Source organism: Dendropsophus ebraccatus, chromosome 6, assembly GCF_027789765.1.
Source record: "Dendropsophus ebraccatus isolate aDenEbr1 chromosome 6, aDenEbr1.pat, whole genome shotgun sequence".
Classification (NCBI taxonomy): Eukaryota; Metazoa; Chordata; class Amphibia; order Anura; family Hylidae; genus Dendropsophus; species Dendropsophus ebraccatus.
The window spans coordinates 151,248,185-151,268,684 of NC_091459.1; the positions used below are offsets into that span (position 1 = coordinate 151,248,185).

General features: G+C 50.5%; 1 protein-coding gene across 4 annotated transcripts in view; it reads right to left on the minus strand.

Annotated features, from left to right (window-relative positions):
* Positions 1-3,921: 3,921 nt before the first annotated feature.
* Positions 3,922-20,500, minus strand: part of GTF3C2 (general transcription factor IIIC subunit 2) — a 41,288-nt gene continuing 24,709 nt past the window's right edge. For all 4 annotated transcript variants that reach the window (XM_069973280.1, XM_069973279.1, XM_069973281.1 and 1 more), the window contains exons 12-20: positions 12,371-12,396; positions 9,101-9,230; positions 6,649-6,790; positions 6,333-6,494; positions 6,175-6,262; positions 5,966-6,094; positions 5,689-5,865; positions 5,095-5,202; positions 3,922-4,489 (exon numbers count right to left, since the gene is read on the minus strand). In XM_069973280.1, the coding sequence (XP_069829381.1) occupies positions 4,271-4,489; positions 5,095-5,202; positions 5,689-5,865; positions 5,966-6,094; positions 6,175-6,262; positions 6,333-6,494; positions 6,649-6,790; positions 9,101-9,230; positions 12,371-12,396 (1,181 nt within the window). In that variant the 3' untranslated portion in view covers positions 3,922-4,270. The remainder of the gene's footprint in view (positions 4,490-5,094; positions 5,203-5,688; positions 5,866-5,965; positions 6,095-6,174; positions 6,263-6,332; positions 6,495-6,648; positions 6,791-9,100; positions 9,231-12,370; positions 12,397-20,500) is intronic.

Genomic DNA, 20,500 nt, shown 5'->3' on the forward strand with positions numbered 1-20,500 from the left:
TGACACTCCCGACTCCCAGGCCGATTCCTGATCATTTATTAGCCTTTCAAACACTCTGGGAATATGATCAGGGAGCTGTCATTAGGTGGCTTTCCCGGATCAGTCTGCAGTCAATCCTGGCACCGGAAGATTGGGTAACCTTGGACGTTACCACTCTGGGCAAGAACCAAGCATTTGCGCTACTCTGAACTCAACCAGCGTGGTTCTATGCAAGGTTACCTGATCTTCTGGCACCAGGAGCGACTGCACGCTGTTCCACTGCATAATGACAGGTACACTTGAAGACGGCGAGGTGCTGGGGAATCATCACAACTATATCTAGACCCAGAGTTACTTAAAGGGGTTATCCAGCGCTACAAAAACATGGCCACTTTTCCCCCTACTGTTGTCTCCAGTTCAGGTGCAGTTTGCAACCAAGCTCTATTTACTTCAATGGAACAGAGTTTCAAAACCGCTCCAAACTGGAGACAACAGTAGGGGGAAAGTGGCCATGTTTTTGTAGCGCTGGATAACCCCTTTAAAGACAACGGATCACCTAGAATTTTTTATACTGAGTGGAGTCGGATAGTAAAACTTGTTATTTTATGCTAATCAGTTTCTATTTTTTGACTAATATTTTGATGTCACCTTTTGTACATTGTTAAGCGGGCAGCCGTATTTCCTGAGCTGTTTTTACAGTAAGACTCATGGACATAGACAGCAATAGACAGACTCTGTACCCTTGTGAGGAGTCTGTGATCTTTGAGGAGGTCATTCCCCAGGGAGTTGCTACTGTCTCCTCTATCTGCTGGTGTCACATGATGCTGCAATGCTGTACAGATCACTTTACAGCAGCCAGCCTCCTCACCACAGTCAGAACAAGGCCCTTAGCCCCAGTATGGAGAGTGAAAACTGCAAGATTTCTGGATGATTTTATAATATAAATAGAAAAATAACAAACCACCAAAATTTAAAAAAATAAATAAATCTGTTTACTATAAAACTATTATGTACACAATTGGTCATTTTCTGGCATGTTCTCTTTAAGCTGTGCTCGGAGAGGCTGAGGAAATGGATGGTGCGTGGTCACTATTCTAATCCATTCGGTCCATTGCACACGTTGGCCCCATGGGAGTATACACTCATCCTCCACACACTTTTTTTTTTGCTTGTCTCATTAAGTTTTCAATGATTGGAAATTCTGAGCACATAGCGCGACACAATAATAATAATCGTCCACTTAAATGTCCCATTAGTCCATGAGGCGTAGCCAAGATGACGGCTCGGTGGCCACCGCTAACTGATATCCGTGCATCCATGGCAAGACCTATAGGGTCTGGTTCGGACTAATACGACTCCTAGCGCGGGTCTGATAGATTGTACGGACGCTGGTCAGACCCAGGGTTTTCCTAGGACCCGTGCCATAATATACTTCTGTATTGCTCGTAGGTGGACACTGGCTGATTGTCAGGAATGAATGTCAGCTCTGCGGGGCGTTCGGCTGCAGGCGTCTGGATTTCATTCTCACGTTGTCCACTGTGGTGTCTTGTGTGTCTCTGGTCTATAACACAGTGTATGTACTTTGTCTTTCCACGTTAACGTAGGGGAGGTTCCTGGGGTTGTATGACATTTGATGGAAGGCTCTGGTTCTTGTCTTCTCTCGGGTATTAGTCAATATAGCGAATTACCATAAACGGGCCATGGACAGCACAGCCTTCCTCTTACTGTCACATAACCTCCGTAAGTATATGAACCCCCCCTCCTCAGAGGAGGCTGCTGGCAGGGGCCTACAGAGAAACTCATTTCCCAGAGCTGTGGGGGGTGCAGAGCTTCTCATGACTTGTAACGATAGCAGGACGGGTGTTATATCCATTACAGTGTGAGCTCCATGTTCTTATTCCATATTATATGAACACTTGCCGTGACCATGTGACACAGTGTAGCGTGTTTAGCGCACACACATTGGAGGGGTGCTGATGACCAGCAGCTCATAGACTCGAATACTAAACTCTGTGTCCACCGAGGTGGAGCGCGAGCCGAGAAGTAATAACACTGCCCCTGCCAGGAGCCCTGTGGTGAGGGTCTTCATTCTCCCCCCGCTGGTTGTATAGATGGTTGTTTGTGACACTGTGGTTTTGTCGTCACGTTGTGACTGTATATTTGTATCTCTCGTTGTGCTCTACACAATGTTTTTATATAATAAAGAAAATAAAAATCCTTTGCCCCATAGTGATGTAACTGAGACCACCACCACACATCCCGATACAAAGAGATGGACGCCATATTCATGTGACTGAGACCACTACACACATCCCAATACCAAGACAGATGGACGCCATAGTCATGTGACTGAGACCACCACCACCACACATCCCAATACAAAGAGAGATGGACGCCATTCTCATGTGACTGAGACTACCACACATCCCAACACAAAGAGAGATGGACGCCATAGTCATGTGACTGAGACCACTACACACATCCTAATACAAAGAGAGATGGACGCCATAGTCATGTGACTGAGACCACCACCACACATCCCAACACAAAGAGAGATGGACGCCATTGTCATGTGACTAAGACCACCACCACACATCCCAATACAAAGAGAGATGGACGCCATTCTCATGTGACTGAGACCACCACACATCCCAACACAAAGAGAGATGGACGCCATTGTCATGTGACTAAGACCACCACCACACATCCAAATACAAAGAGAGATGGACGCCATTCTCATGTGACTGAGACCACCACACATCCCAACACAAAGAGAGATGGACGCCATTGTCATGTGACTGAGACCACCACCACACATCCCAATACAAAGAGAGATGGACGCCATTCTCATGTGACTGAGACCACCACCACACATCCCAATACAAAGAGAGATGGACGCCATAGTCATGTGACTGAGACCACTACACACATCCTAATACAAAGAGAGATGGACGCCATAGTGATGTGACTGAGACCACCACCACACATACCAATACAAAGAGAGATGGACGCCATTCTCATGTGACTGAGACCACCACCACACATCCCAATACAAAGAGAGATGGACGCCATTCTCATGTCACTGAGACCACCACCACACATCCCAACACAAAGAGATGGACGCCATTGTCATGTGACTAAGACCACCACCACACATCCAAATACAAAGAGAGATGGACGCCATAGCTATGTTACTGAGACCACCACCACACATCTCAACACAAAGAGATAAATCAGTGCCGCCGCCACCAACATATTCAGACAAAACCATGAAATATAAGCTCCTTAGTTACGGAACTTCCACCACATATCCAAACAAGAGATGGACCACATAGAGACAGAATTATTGCTGATGGTAATGGTGGCACCAAGTCCTGTGAGTTGATGGGCCAAACCTCTGATCCTCACACTCCCTCAGTCACGGGCCGGACCTCCAATCCTCACACATCCTTAGTCTACGGCCAAGCCTCCAATCCTCACACATCCTCAGTGACAGACCAGGCCTCCAATCCTCACACATCCTCAGTGACAGTCCAGGCCTCCAACCCTCACACATCCTCAGTGACAGTCCAGGCCTCCAATCCTCACACATCCTCAGTGACAGACCAGGCCTCCAATCCTCACACATCCTCAGTCAGGGACCAGGTCTCCAATCCTCACACATCTTCAGTCAGGGACCAGGCCTCCAATCCGCACACACCCGCAGTCACAGGCCTCACAGACCAGGCCTCCAATCCGCACACACCAGCAGTCACAGGCCTCACAGACCAGGCCTCCAATCCTCACACACCCACAGTCACAGGCCTCACAGACCAGGCCTCCAATCCTCACACACCCACAGTCACAGGCCTCACACAGCCTCACAGACCAGGCCTACACTCTTCACACCCCCTCGGTCAGACTGGACATCCACCTATGGCACAACGCTCACCTTAGACTAAATGCACTTGTAAAAATAGGAGAATTTTAATAAACAACCAGAAGTCACCTAACAAGGAGCTCAATATGAGCGATGAGTTATTGTGTCTCTGTCTTTACTACTCAGGTCCGTGTGTTCATACATATGCACACACCTTGTAGCAGGATTCTATCCCATCCTACTATAAGTCCCTGTGCTGCGAAAATCCTGCCCACACGAATGCCCAGGGCAGTGCAAGTGCTGGAGAAAGGTCCATCTGGGCACAAAAAGTTAAAAACAACTAAAAACAGACGTTAAAGCGACAATCTCATAGAAAAGAGCCAAAGACACCTATAGAGCACACTGAGCACCTCTACTAGATGTCTGCAGTCTCTAGACCTCCACCACACAATGCTGGACCTGCGGGCTGTACTCAGACTCCGTGACGGTCTCCACGGCTTCATACATGGCCTGAAACTTGGCTCTCTTCTCCTGAATGATCTTCTGACCAACCACAGACTGCAAACCTTGGACACAGTGGACTCGGACCAGGCCGGAGTGACCTCCAGACACAATCCACGTGTACGAATCCAGGTTGGGGTTGAAACGGACCTTAAGAGTGACAAAAAAACAGAAGTGTCAAATCCTGAACATTTTAGAGTTTCTCCATACTGTGTCAGGAAAGAGTGGCATGGTGGAAGCCACACAAGGTGGAGAATTCCTCCAACCTCACATGGAATGTACATCATGTGACATCTCCCACATTAAAGGGGTAGTGCAGCGCTAAACAACTTTGTAATGTGTGTTATGTATGTGAATGGCCCCCTTCCCCGTGTTCCCCTCCCCCCCCCCCCACCCCAATCGCGGCCGAGCAGCTGATGACACGGCAAAGGGGGGCCGGCATGACTGACGGCTGGAGCAGTTCGGCCAGCCTCCCGAAGATGTCGTCATTGTCCCAAGATGGCGGCCGGGTGTCTACACAAATGCGGTGAGTATAATGCACCACACTTCCGGGGTGGGGGTTCCGGGGAACACAGGGAAGGGGGCCATTCACATACATATTGTATAACATACATATACATATTGTATAAGGGGGCCATACACATACAGTTGTATAACTTTGTAATGTGTGTTCTTTTGTGAATAAATGTTTTGCGCCGCACTACCCCTTTAGTGGCCACCTCCCAGCAGGTCCATCATCTACGGCCGATCCTCACCTTGTGTATGGCCTCCAGCTGCACACGTTCCATGTTCAGATCACCCTTCAGCTCATTGGCTTGCATCCTCTTAAATGGCTCCCGGCTGCTCAGGTTATGGAAGTCCCTCTGTATCAGAAAGAGGGCAATTATCTAAAGCAGAGAGGCCCCTGTACTAAACGTAGTCCTGGCCACACAGCTGAGGATCTGTTGCAATGTGTCAGAGGAGATAAATCCACCAGCAAATCCTCAGTGGTGTGAGCAAGACAAGGTCTGTGCTTTCACTCACAGCATCTTCATCATACACTGCAGGAGTCGATCCAGGGTGTACAGTGCTTTATGGGACGAGTATGGGGGAGGAGGAGGTCCATGCTGCTGCAATCACCGTGTGCAGACGGTGGAACCAACAACCACCCTCCCCAATACTGCGACACAGAGGAGGGTGCACAGCGCTGCTGCTTGGCTTCTCCACACTCCTCACTGTGGTGCAGATCTGTCGCCAGACTATGCAGTCCTATGTAAGGCCATGTACACTGTAATGTAACAACATGTCATGGTCCTTGGTCCCCACACTCTCCAGGTCCAGATTCTCCGCACAGTCTATACGGAACCTACCAGATTTGTATCCTGAAAAAGAAGACTGAAGCGTCCAGTTGCTGCACGGAATGACTTTGGCTTGAAGTGTTCCCAGTGACGACTCTCAGCGAGGGGCCCATTCATGGTGTGGTCACCGGCATCCGGACTAGCCTCAGACGGGGGAGCAAAGGACTGGAAATCCACCTTATAAACCGGCTGTGAGGAAGAAAGGACCAAGGAAAGAAGTGACCAAAAAGACTCCAGAATAATGGCCTCACACAAAGCCCACGTGGGCTCATACAAGGGTCACACTCACAAATCTGCGGTCCGACGGTCGCTTGGTGTTGATGGACTGAACGTTCAGACTGGGCAACATGATGACCATGACCTCTCCAGTAATGTCTCCTGATGTGATGGAGCTTAGCCAGTCCGAACCAGAGACGCTCTGTGAGCAGACGGGAAATGCTGTGAGAAAAGCACAAGCAACCAATACAGCGAGTGAAGACCCTATAAAGCCCCTCTTACCCACACAGTTCCTTTGCGAGGGGCAGCGAAGTACGGCTTGTAGCCCAGGAAGCCGGAGTCCACGTAATGGATGCCGCACAGGCCATGTCTGCGGAGAGAGAGGGGTGTCAGGTCTGTGAGGTAAGGAATATGGCGGCCGGAGTGTGCGGGAAACTCACGAGGCATAGCAGTTATCCTGCGCCACCGCCACCCCGCAGTATGGCAGCAGCCACGTGATCTCCGTGCTCTGGAACCTTTTGATATTGTTGACCGGCACGTGCAGACGGCGGAGATCCCAGAACTTCAGCCGCCGGTCGTTTCCACACGTCACAAAGAAATTACTGAAAGGAAGGAAAACACAGCACTGAGTGTATTACACTACAGGAGCGTTATAAGGTTCAGGATGTAAATAAGACCACTAGCAGCTGATAACAGAGAGCGATAGAATGCAGTCAGGTAAGAGCCACACAATGATGCCATGTGCTGCTCCCATACCTGTCGGCCTTACACCATTCGATGCTGCGGACGGCGTTGTCGTGGGCGGAGAGGCTGTGGAAGGGGTACTGCTTTATCACCCCGCCCTGCCGCACCTTCTGCAGAACAGACTTTGTCTTTAGGTCCCATATTGCTACTGTCCCTGAAATCAGAACCAAAGAAGAGGGCAACAAATGGTTAACCACTCGTCTGCTCATCTCAATCAGAGTGTCCACCCGACAGTCAGAAAATCCCCGGACATATATGTGGAGACTATAACCCTCACGTCAGAGCATATACCCCGAGATATAGGGCCAACCTCTCCACCTGGAGACTATAACCTTCACGTCAGAGCGTCCCCCCGAGCAGGAGAGGGGTCACCTCAGTGTAAGGAGCGGACTATCCCCGAGCAGGAGAGGACAGGGGTCACCTCAGTGTAAGGAGCGGACTATCCCCGAGCAGGAGAGGGGTCACCTCAGTGTAAGGAGCGGACTATCCCCGAGCAGGAGAGGACAGGGGTCACCTCAGTGTAAGGAGCGGACTATCCCCGAGCAGGAGAGGGGTCACCTCAGTGTAAGGAGCGGACTATCCCCGAGCAGGACAGGGGTCACCTCAGTGTAAGGAGCAGACTATCCCCGAGCAGGAGAGGACAGGGGTCACCTCAGTGTAAGGAGCAGACTATCCCCGCGCAGGAGAGGGGTCACCTCAGTGTAAGGAGCAGACTATCCCCGAGCAGGAGAGGACAGGGGTCACCTCAGTGTAAGGAGCGGACTATCCCCGAGCAGGACAGGGGTCAGTGTAAGGAGCGGACTATCCCCGAGCAGGAGAGGACAGGGGTCACCTCAGTGTAAGGAGCGGACTATCCCCGAGCAGGAGAGGGGTCACCTCAGTGTAAGGAGCGGACTATCCCCGAGCAGGAGAGGGGTCACCTCAGTGTAAGGAGCGGACTATCCCCGAGCAGGAGAGGACAGGGGTCACCTCAGTGTAAGGAGCGGACTATCCCCGAGCAGGACAGGGGGTCACCCCAGTGTAAGGAGCGGACTATCCCCGAGCAGGAGAGGGGTCACCTCAGTGTAAGGAGCGGACTATCCCCGAGCAGGAGAGGGGTCACCTCAGTGTAAGGAGCGGACTATCCCCGAGCAGGAGAGGACAGGGGTCACCTCAGTGTAAGGAGCGGACTATCCCCGAGCAGGAGAGGGGTCACCTCAGTGTAAGGAGCGGACTATCCCCGAGCAGGAGAGGGGTCACCTCAGTGTAAGGAGCGGACTATCCCCGAGCAGGAGAGGACAGGGGTCACCTCAGTGTAAGGAGCGGACTATCCCCGAGCAGGACAGGGGTCACCCCAGTGTAAGGAGCGGACTATCCCCGAGCAGGAGAGGGGTCACCTCAGTGTAAGGAGCGGACTATCCCCGAGCAGGACAGGGGTCACCTCAGTGTAAGGAGCGGACTATCCCCGAGCAGGAGAGGGGTCACCTCAGTGTAAGGAGCGGACTATCCCCGAGCAGGAGAGGGGTCACCACAGTGTAAGGAGCGGACTATCCCCGAGCAGGAGAGGGGTCACCTCAGTGTAAGGAGCGGACTATCCCCGAGCAGGAGAGGACAGGGGTCACCTCAGTGTAAGGAGCGGACTATCCCCGAGCAGGAGAGGACAGGGGTCACCTCAGTGTAAGGAGCGGACTATCCCCGAGCAGGAGAGGGGTCACCTCAGTGTAAGGAGCGGACTATCCCCGAGCAGGAGAGGACAGGGGTCACCTCAGTGTAAGGAGCGGACTATCCCCGAGCAGGAGAGGGGTCACCTCAGTGTAAGGAGCGGACTATCCCCGAGCAGGAGAGGACAGGGGTCACCTCAGTGTAAGGAGCGGACTATCCCCGAGCAGGAGAGGGGTCACCACAGTGTAAGGAGCGGACTATCCCCGAGCAGGAGAGGACAGGGGTCACCTCAGTGTAAGGAGCGGACTATCCCCGAGCAGGACAGGGGTCAGTGTAAGGAGCGGACTATCCCCGAGCAGGAGAGGGGTCACCTCAGTGTAAGGAGCGGACTATCCCCGAGCAGGAGAGGGGTCACCTCAGTGTAAGGAGCGGACTATCCCCGAGCAGGAGAGGGGTCACCTCAGTGTAAGGAGCGGACTATCCCCGAGCAGGACAGGGGTCACCCCAGTGTAAGGAGCGGACTATCCCCGAGCAGGAGAGGGGTCAACTCAGTGTAAGGAGCGGACTATCCCCGAGCAGGACAGGGGTCACCACAGTGTAAGGAGCGGACTATCCCCGAGCAGGAGAGGACAGGGGTCACCTCAGTGTAAGGAGCGGACTATCCCCGAGCAGGACAGGGGTCACCCCAGTGTAAGGAGCGGACTATCCCCGAGCAGGACAGGGGTCACCCCAGTGTAAGGAGCGGACTATCCCCGAGCAGGAGAGGACAGGGGTCACCTCAGTGTGGGCAGATTTAGGATGCAGTCACATAGGAGGCCCTCACCATCATAGAATCCAGCTGCCAGGTACTGGTGGGGTTTGGAGGGATGCCAGGCCACGGTGAAGCACTGCCCATTCTCACCAGGGCTACAAGCTTTAATGGATCCCACATGAAGCCTGACAACACAGTCCACCTAGAAGACAAAGGATGTGGTCAGCTGAGCCGTACAGGTCCAGACGCACACATACCGGGGGGTGAATACTTCTATAGGTGTTGGGTCCTATCACATCCTCCTCCTCCATACACCAGACATACTGGGGGGCTCGAGGGGTGTGAATACTTCTATAGGTGCTGGGTCCTATCACATCATCCTCCATACCGGGGGTGGGGTGGGGGGGGTTGGGGGGTGAATACTTCTGTAGGTGTTGGGTCCTATCACATCATCCTCCATACACCAGACATACCGGGGGGTGAATACTTCTATAGGTGTTGGGTCCTATCACATCCTCCTCCTCCATACACCAGACATACTGGGGGGCTCGAGGGGTGTGAATACTTCTATAGGTGCTGGGTCCTATCACATCATCCTCCATACCGGGGGTGGGGTGGGGGGGGTTGGGGGGTGAATACTTCTGTAGGTGTTGGGTCCTATCACATCATCCTCCATACACCAGACATACCGGGGGGCTCGGGGGGGGGGGGGGGGTGAATACTTCTGTAGGTGCTGGGTCCCATCACCCTCCTCCATACACCAGACATACCGGGGGGCATGAATACTTCTGTAGGTGTTGGGTCCTATCACATCCTCCTCCATACACCAGACATACCGGGGGGCTCGGGGGGTGAATACTTCTGTAGGTGCTGGGTCCTATCACATCATCCTCCATACACCAGACATACCGGGGGGCACGGGGGGGGGGTGAATACTTCTGTAGGTGTTGGGTCCTATCACATCATCCTCCATACACCAGACATACCGGGGGGCATGAATACTTCTATAGGTGTTGGGTCCTATCACATCATCCTCCATACACCAGACATACCGGGGGGCACGGGGGGGGGGGGGGAGTGAATACTTCTGTAGGTGTTGGGTCCTATCACATCATCCTCCATACACCAGACATACCGGGGGGCACGGGGGGGGGGGGGGGGAGTGAATACTTCTGTAGGTGTTGGGTCCTATCACATCATCCTCCATACACCAGACATACCGGGGGGCTCGGGGGGGGTGAATACTTCTGTAGGTGCTGGGTCCCATCCTCCTCCTCCATACACCAGTTACACATAGCAGACATATCAGTGTGTGTGTGGGGGGGGATCCTGCTCCATACGTATCAGGGGAGGGGGTGACATTAGCGCCGTCCATCTCCCGCACATGTCACGTCCGCCGCACTTCACTGACTTTAATTAAAAAGGAACCAAGAGACAACAAAACTTATTATTGACCCAAAGCTGCCGGGGGAGGATGTGGGATATCACACAGCAGGAGCCCCGGGCAATGGAGGGACCCGCTGTATACACTCACACCATGCTGGCTATATACAGGAGAGGATATCCTCTATACTCACACCATGCTGGCTATATACAGGAGAGGATATCCCCTATACACTCACACCATGCTGGCTATATACACAGGAGAGGATATCCCCTATACACTCACACCATGCTGGCTATATACAGGAGAGGATATCCCCTATACACTCACACCATGCTGGCTATATACACAGGAGAGGATATCCCCTATACACTCACACCATGCTGGCTATATACACAGGAGAGGATATCCCCTATACACTCACACCATGCTGGCTATATACAGGAGAGGATATCCCCTATACACCCACACCATGCTGGCTATATAGAGGAGAGGATATCCCCTATACACTCACACCATGCTGGCTATATACAGGAGAGGATATCCTCTATACACACACACTCACACCATGCTGGCTATATACAGGAGAGGATATCCCCTATACACTCACACCATGCTGGCTATATACAGGAGAGGATATCCCCTATACACTCACACCATGCTGGCTATATACAGGAGAGGATATCCCCTATACACTCACACCATGCTGGCTATATACAGGAGAGGATATCCCCTATACACTCACACCATGCTGGCTATATACACAGGAGAGGATATCCCCTATACACTCACACCATGCTGGCTATATACAGGAGAGGATATCCCCTATACACCCACACCATGCTGGCTATATACAGGAGAGGATATCCCCTATACACTCACACCATGCTGGCTATATACAGGAGAGGATATGCTCTATACACACACTCACACCATGCTGGCTAGATACAGGGGAGGGGATATCCTCTATACACACCATGCTGGCTATATGCAGGAGAGGATATCCTCTATACACACCATGCTGGCTATATACAGGAGAGGATATCCTCTATACACACCATGCTGGCTATATACAGGAGAGGATATCCTCTATACACTCACACCATGCTGGCTATATACAGGAGAGGATATCCTCTATACACTCACACCATGCTGGCTATATACAGGAGAGGATATCCTCTATACACTCACACCATGCTGGCTATATACAGGAGAGGATATCCCCTATACACTCACACCATGCTAGCTATATACAGGAGAGGATATCCTCTATACACTCACACCATGCTGGCTATATACAGGAGAGGATATCCTCTATACACACACTCACACCATGCTGGCTAGATACAGGGGAGGGGATATCCCCTATACACTCACACCATGCTGGCTATATACAGGAGAGGATATCCCCTATACACTCACACCATGCTGGCTATATACAGGAGAGGATATCCCCTATACACTCACACCATGCTGGCTATATACAGGAGAGGATATCCCCTATACACTCACACCATGCTGGCTATATACAGGAGAGGATATCCCCTATACACTCACACCATGCTGGCTATATACAGGAGAGGATATCCCCTATACACTCACACCATGCTGGCTATATACAGGAGAGGATATCCTCTATACACTCACACCATGCTGGCTATATACAGGAGAGGATATCCCCTATACACTCACACCATGCTGGCTATATACAGGAGAGGATATCCCCTATACACTCACACAATGCTGGCTATATACAGGAGAGGATATCCTCTATACACTCACACCATGCTGGCTATATACAGGAGAGGATATCCTCTATACACACACACTCACACCATGCTGGCTATATACAGGAGAGGATATCCTCTATACACACACCACGCTGGCTATATGCAGGAGAGGATATCCTCTATACTCACTATGCTGTGCTAGACATATTCCTTATACATGGTACTTACCTTACAGATTGTTGGCTCCCGTGGATCTGCAGAAGAGCAAAACAAAACGTTTAGTGCAAATACTGACGGCGTATGTCATTGACTAAACTATAGGTGCCAGCCATCTCATCTAGGACAGCGCCATGTCCCCTATAGAGAGCGGCCATCCTCCTAGGAGAGCACTTTGCCCCCTATAGAGAGCGGCCATCCTCCTAGGAAAGCGCCGTGTCCCCTATAGAGAGCGGCCATCCTCCTAGGAGAGCACTGTGCCCCCTATAGAGAGCGGCCATCCTCCTAGGAGAGCGCCGTGTCCCCTATAGAGAGCAGCCATCCTCCTAGGAGAGCACAGTGTCTGCTATAGAGAGCAGCCATCCTCCTAGGAGAGCGCCGTGTCCCCTATAGAGAGCAGCCATCCCCCTAGGAGAGCGCTGTGTCCGCTATAGAGAGCAGCCATCCCTCCTAGGAGAGCACTTTGCCCCCTATAGAGAGCGGCCATCCTCCTAGGAGAGCGCCGTGTCCCCTATAGAGAGCGGCCATCCTCCTAGGAGAGCGCCGTGTCCCCTATAGAGAGCAGCCATCCCTAACCATCATGTTCCATAATATACTGCGGCTATTACCCCCCCTCAGGTCGTCTGTACATCTGTGCGGGGGAGATAAGAGGAGGAGGAGACAGTGATAGATGGGTCTCGGTTTCCTTCCTCCTCTTATACACTAGACAGGTCAGGGATAGACCGGCCACACAAAGGGACCGGAGTGAAGTATACAGAGGGCAGACAGGCCCCATCCTCCCCTGTATACAGCAAATAGGAGGGGGGGCGTCAATGATGGGAGATAAGCGAGCGGGTAATGACTCCCAGGGGGGGGGGGGGGGGGGGCTATATACTCACAGACGCTACACCTCATCCAGTGACCCTCTGGTATATAGTATATACTCCTCATCCAGTGACACTGTGGTATATAGTATACACCCCTCATCCAGTGACACTGTGGTATATAGTATATACCCCTCATCCAGTGACACTGTGGGAGCTCCAGGGGGTCAGCAGGGTGCAGGCACACAAGGGTTAATGTCACCATACTGCAGCCGCTCAGCCATGTAATGACCATCTGCAGACGGATAATAGCAAGGATGGGGGAGGGGGGGTCGCATCCCGCCAACATGAAGGAGACAAGGATTTACCAACACATCTGTGATAATTGTATGAAACAATAAAATTAGTATATTAAACAAAAATTTATAATAATATATATATATATATATATATATATATATATATATATATATATATATATATATATATATATATATATATATATTATATATATATATATATACATACATACACACACACACAATATACATTTACATACACACACATATGTATACACACACATATACACTCACCGGCTACTTTATTAGGTACACCTGTCCAACTGCACGTTACCACTTAATTTCTAATCAGCCAATCACATGGCGGCAACTACGTGCATTTAGGCATGTAGACATGGTCAAGACAATCTCCTGCAGTTCAAACCGAGCATCAGTATGGGGAAGAAAGGTGATTTGGTGCCTTTGAACGTGGCATGGTTGTTGGTGCCAGAAGGGCTGGTCTGAGTATTTCAGAAACTGCTGATCTACTGGGATTTTCACGCACAACCATCTCTAGGGTTTACAGAGAATGGTCCGAAAAAGAAAAACCATCCAGTGAGCGGCCGTTCTGTGGGCGGAAATGCCTTGTTGATGCCAGAGGTCAGAGGAGAATGGGCAGACTGGTTCCAGCTGATAGAAAGGCAACAGTGACTCAAATAGCCAACCGTTACAACCAAGGTAGGCAGAAGAGCATCTCGGAACGCACAGTACGGCCAACTTTGAGGCAGATGGGCTACAGCAGCAGAAGACCACCCGTTACTAGCATGGTGTACCTAATAAAGTGGTCGGTGAGTGTATATACCACCTCCCACCCCCAGGAGCGTTGTTCTAGCCATATACTAAGTAGATGACTCTTACCCTTTGGTACACCTACGTTTATGAGACTTGTCCTCAGTATTCTCACCCATTGTACCCGGCGTCCAGCTGTCCCCTGTACACTGTTTTTTTTTGTTTTTTTTTTACATGAATAGACCGGCGCGCAAGATGCCGATGCAGCAGGCCTTTTTTAAACTAAGCCAATGGAGCCGCCACAGAGGGGGCCGGACGGACGGCCCACCCGCCTCCTGTGCTTCATACCGGCCCGATGCTAGAGAATGGACCCGCACCGAAGAAAGAAGAAGATAAAAAATTAAAAAAAAACACCCACAGCCCTGGCATCCTGGCCAATTCCTGTAAAAAACAAGCAGTGTACTAGAGGTCCATCCACTTTCATTCACCATGTCGTTCCCAAAGGACGGGAATTCCGTTTGCCAAATGAGAAAATTGCTAAAATTTGTTCGCTGTTGGTGTCCGTGTTGTCGAAAAAGGAGGCAACCTTAGATGAGATGCAGTGCTTGCTGGGTAAGTGTTTGCAGTCAGTTATATCTATGGCGAAAATATTTTCCAGACGCTTGTATGCAACTACCAGGGGCCTGAGCCTCAGATTAGGTGAACGGTTAGTGTAAAGGAGGCCCTGTCCTTGGGGCGGAGATTGTTACTGGTTTTTAACGGTGGGGTAGTGTGGATGGGGGCGCCTTGGGTCGTGTAGTAAGAACAGTCTGTGGATGGGTCCGATTACGAAAGCTGCTGGAGCATATGGTCTTGGTGCGTTTCAGAACGGGCACTGGTGTGCTGAACCCCGGCACAGCCCTTGGGTAGAGAATGGGGCCGTCAAAAATATCACCCTGCTGGAACTTTTTCCTGCGTTGTCAATCTGGTAAACGTTTCAGGGAGGAGAGGATATTAGTGCAGCACTCGGATAAGAGAGGCGGTTTATTTGCTGTGAATCGTCTCTCAGACTTACTGTATGAACTGCTGAGACATCTGGTGCTTCTGTGTTTTCACTGAAATCTTTGGGTTAAGGCAAAGTATATCCCAGGTGCACCCAATAACATAGCCCATAACATAGTATACTCAACCAGATCAGTACCGTACTCCGAGCAATTTGGAGAAACATCAATGCTATCTGGATTAGCTCCGTTATGGGGAAACTAAAGCCGTACATAGCATGGTGCATGATAGGAAACAGTCTCTCTCCATTGTTGATTAATAACCTCCTGACAGAACCCCATCCCCTCAAAATCTGACCACTCAGATCTGGAAGAGGAAGTTTGTCTTCCCAAAATGTAAACATAGTTTGAGGTAGACCTTTAGTGGCAGCGTTCCTTTAAGGTGATACATAGGAAGGACAGTGGATGAGTAGGGCTAGATGTTGTCACATATGTTGCTAGCGGGTTAGAAGTGAACTCCCTGGTAAGGTCTCACAACCTAGCAGATAAGGTAAAAAATTACCCTAGCTGAGTCCATATTTGGCCTGTACCTCAGAGATTGTCAGATATTTACGGGTCGGTATGTGTATCAGATCCGATGCTGTCCGGACACCCTTCTCCCTCCATTGGGCAAACAAGACATTATGGTGCCCTTGGTGGAATTGCGGGTGATGCCATATGCTGATGTGCAAGGCTATTCAGACCCATAAGCTTTTTGCTATGTTGACATACCTTCATGGAGTCCTGGAACAAAAGGCTATTTTTAATATTCACAGGGAGTGCCATGAATTTGGTATGCAATAAACCAAGGATGGGCCAAGTGGGATTCCAAGGTAAAGTTGAGTAATTACTCGAGCCTCTAAGCCAGTCAATCCCATGCCTCAACAGGCAAGCCAGGTTGTAGCAACAGATATCAGGCATATTAAGACCACCTTTCTCCTTGGAAAGAACTAACTTTTTCCTTGCTATTCTAGGACGTTGAGAGGCCCAAATGTAGAAAAGGCTGGAGTAAGCACCGAAACATCCTGATGTCTGAGAAGGGCTGTGATTCTCTGAAAAGGGTACAACAGTCTTGCGAATCCAATCATTTTAAGAAGGGCCACTCTGGCCACGAGGGGCAGGGGCAAGTTAGGCCAATTGTACTTGTAGATAGAGATAGAATTAGGGAACTTGCCTATGCCCAAATATGTAACATACTAGGAGGCACACCGTATGGGTAAATCTGGGCGTAGTGGTGCAGAGGTCAGATGGAGAAGGTCACTTTTGTCCTTATTTACTTTAAAGCTTGACAACACCCTGAACTCCCCCCAGTATCCAAACACTATGTACAGAGTTTAAAAAAATAAAGTAGATCATCCGCGAAGAGGGCGGCGCACAGTTCCTCCCCTCTCACTGCAATTCCCTCAAAATCAGTTGCTAAATGAAGTTTACTAGACAAAGGCTCAATCACAAGGTTAAATAATTGGGGGGGGGGGGGGGACGGACGGACGGACGGACGGACAATGGACCCTAGCGAGTCCCCTTAAATAGGGGAAAGGAAGAAGAAAGGAACACTGGGGTATGTACATGTTCCAGCGGAGAGCAACGTGCTCCTGCCTAGTGTGACTGGTGGAGCGGAGTCTTTTTTTTTTCTGTGCCAGTGGAGAGTGGTATAGATGTTGAACATAAGAAATAAAAGCACCAGAGAAGACCATTGCCCTCATCACTTTGAACACATCCCTAGCTCACATTATCAAATGGTTTTTCGGCATAAATGGACAGGAGAGCTGGGGATGGATGTTCCCCTTGACGCATCTTGATCTTGTCCAACATGACTTTTCAGATATTTATGACTGCTGATCGTCCCTGTATAAACCCAACCTGCACTGATTAGATGAGTGAAGCCATTATAGCCAAACGATCAGCCAATATCTTGGATACGATTTTAATATCCAGATTGAGCAGTGGGCCGGATTGAGCAGTGGGCCGGATTGAGCAGTGGGCCGGATTGAGCAGTGGGCCGGGTGCTTTCAGTGACTTCAGTTGGGATATCACTCCCTGCATCTCCTCTAGTGAAACGGATTTGTTCAATATCTCCCTATCCGCATCCGACAGCACTGGCAGGTCAGAAGCATAACTAATCAGGGCAGGTAGGCCTTTCTGTGTCCTCCTTAAAGATTTTTATAAAAGTCTTGCAAGATCTCATTAATTTTTGCTGGAAGTCTATGTGGGACCCCATGTGCATCCACTTACTGGGTAATGGATTGGTGTGGAAAGGGACCCCTGGCAAATTTCACCAAAAGCAGCCCTGCCCTATTCCCATGGTAAAACAGCCGTGCTTCATAGTAGGAATGCTGCAATTCCTCTCTCATCTTCATCCATAGTTCATATACTGTTCCCTAGCCCATTGCCAATCTGGTTGTGTCAGAAGGGGGTAGCCAGGAAGGACGTGTAAGCTTCCCTAAGGGAAGTGCTATGTTGTAATAGTTGTGCCTTTACGTTATTCTGGAGAATCACTATTTAAGCCATTATCCTCCCTTGGAGAATTGCCTTTGCAGTGTCAATGAACAACCGAGGCTGGGAGGTATGTTCTGCATTGGTTGTGGAACATTCTAGCCACCAGCCTTTTAGTAAGGCCTTAAAACCATAGTCTTTAGCCAGACCCACAGGGAATCTCCAGATAAGGGCACTTCCCCTTGGGAGCTGTGTGGTAACAGTGAAGGATAGAGGTCCATGGTCAGAGATAACCATCTCTTCAATAGAGAGCGTACTGACTGAGCAGAAGGGAGGTGGATGTCATCACAGTCAATCCTCGACCAAGAATCCTGTTGGGCCCAATGGTAAGTATATTCCCTGGCATCTGGGTTAAGATGCCTCCAGGTGTCAGTCAGAGACATCTTCTGCATCAAAGTCTATAGCGGGGTGAAAGAATCATGGGAACTACGGGAATGTGAGCGGTCTTCTGAAAACGTCATTACTTCATTGAAGTCTCCTGCTACCAGCTTATGATGCACTGGGTCTGCTAGGAGCCGATCAGCGAGAACATTGGGGCCATACACATTATACATAACCATATCCTTGCAGGTCATTCTAATGTGCATTTTACATAACCTGCCAGCGCTGTCATGAGACACCTGCACGATTTCTCCCTGAAAAGAGCGATGGACAAGAATCAGTGCCCCCGCCTTATGATCCATAAACCTCCTTCACCCACATCTTTTTCAGTCGGCAGAAATCCTCCTGTACTACGTGGGTCTCCTGCAGTAGGACCACATCTGCTTTCAGACACTTCAGATATCGCAGCATGATCCCTCTCTTTTGTGGCAACCTGAACCCCTTAAAGGGGTAGTGTGGCGCTTAACCAAACAACTAAACTATCTCTACACTTGTTTATCTTGTCTACCAACATGGTGCAGCTTTGACTGTGGTCCTGAGACGCCGTTCCCATCCTCTGGTCCGCTCCCCGCTTCATGTTCAAAAATCCCACACTTCCTGTCTCGGCGGGCTGGGCGTGTGCTGCATGTTTCCTACAACTCCCAGGCTGCAGCACGCGTCATGTCGTCAGATCGCCGGCCCGTCTACCCCCTTCCCTCCTATAAATATTTCGCCCACCTATAATCAATGTTTAGATTTATTAGTGTCCACTTCCACTGCCCGCCACAGCCACATCGACAGGGTGAATGCTGGCCAGGCGGGGTGTCAGTACTGTATAATGAATAGTGAATTGGGGCACAAGCATCCCAGGGTGTCTGACACTGTACTCGCTCTGTGCGATTACATAGAAATCGCATTGAGTGAATACAGAGCGGAGACACATTGGGATTCTATACAGGAGAGGCTGCCGCTTCTATAAAAGCGGCGCATGCGCCATGACTGACATTCCACTGGATGGTGGCAACAGCATGCGATGCTGTTTGATGGCCAATGGTAGCAGAGCCAGCACGTCAGAGAGGGGGGGCTGAACTATGGGACGAGCTGCAGGCAGGGAAAGAGGGGTTGGACAGCCCAGCACGGCCCACAACACGTCACGCGGGACATGTGAAAAGTGTCAGAAGACGGCAGAACAGGTGATAACTTTGTAATGTGATGCTGGATTTAAATAAAAGTCTAGCGCCGCACTACCCCTTTAATATTCCAGTATATTAACCACAACATTTTAAATACCACTGATGATGTGCCATCCTAAAAAAGTACTTAAAAATGTCCCCTCGGTAAGCCTGGTCCCTCCCCCCCATACAAACAAACCCGCTACACTGGAACCCACCTAACAGTCGTATCCAGAGAGCTTTAGGTTTCGGACCTTACTAATACAGTGACAAGAACTCCTATAGCACCATGCGGTTCAGGGAAGAAACAGAGTGCTGCACCTCACACCTATGGCTGATACTAGTGCCGCTTGGCTAAATAAAAAACACATCAGAATTTTGTGTATGAATTGATCAAGCCATACTGCCCCATGTACCTCGTGCCGGTATCTGATACACATGGGTCCCTACACTAAGTCCACACCGTGCCAGTCAGTGGCCACCAACCCCGCAGGCGTGCACAGCCAGGGAACGGGGGCCATGGGACGGCCCTGCGACCCCCATGCCACAGGACCAGACCCAAAAACACCACACCAGAACCCGGCCAGCACCGCCGGCGGAGAAGGTCGCCCCCAAGCAGCACAAGTCTGGATGAGGTATTACACTCACCATAGCTGCAGCAAACAGAATGGGAAAAAAACAGGAGGGATTAAAACCATGTGCACTCAGGTGTCTCCTGCTAATTGCGGTCATGTGGGTCTCACCAGGAGGAGTGCAAAACACGGAGAAAAGAGAGAAACAAAATGCGGTTCAGGGAAGAAACAGAGTGCTGCACCTCACACCTATGGCTGATACTAGTGCCGCTAGGCTGACCGACACGGTGTGGAGTTAGCGTAGGGACCCGTGTGGACCAGAGGACCTGCGCGGTGGTACACGGGGCAATATGGCTTGATCAATTCATATACAGACACTCTGGTGTTGATTTTTAATATAGGCCTAGCGGCATTAGTATCAGCCATAGATGGGATGTGCAGCCGTTCCATTCTCTCCAGTTCGTGACTCCTATAGCACCATGCTTTTACATACCCTTAAGGGCCTATTCCACGGGTCGTTTAGAGGAGCAAACGAGCGCTCTCAGCGCTCGTTTGCTCCTCGTTCCCCGCTCGCTGCCGCCGCTATTCGACGCGGCTGCAGCGAGCGGGTGAGTGCGGGAGGGGGCGGCGGGGAGCTGCGGGGGGGCTGCCCGGGT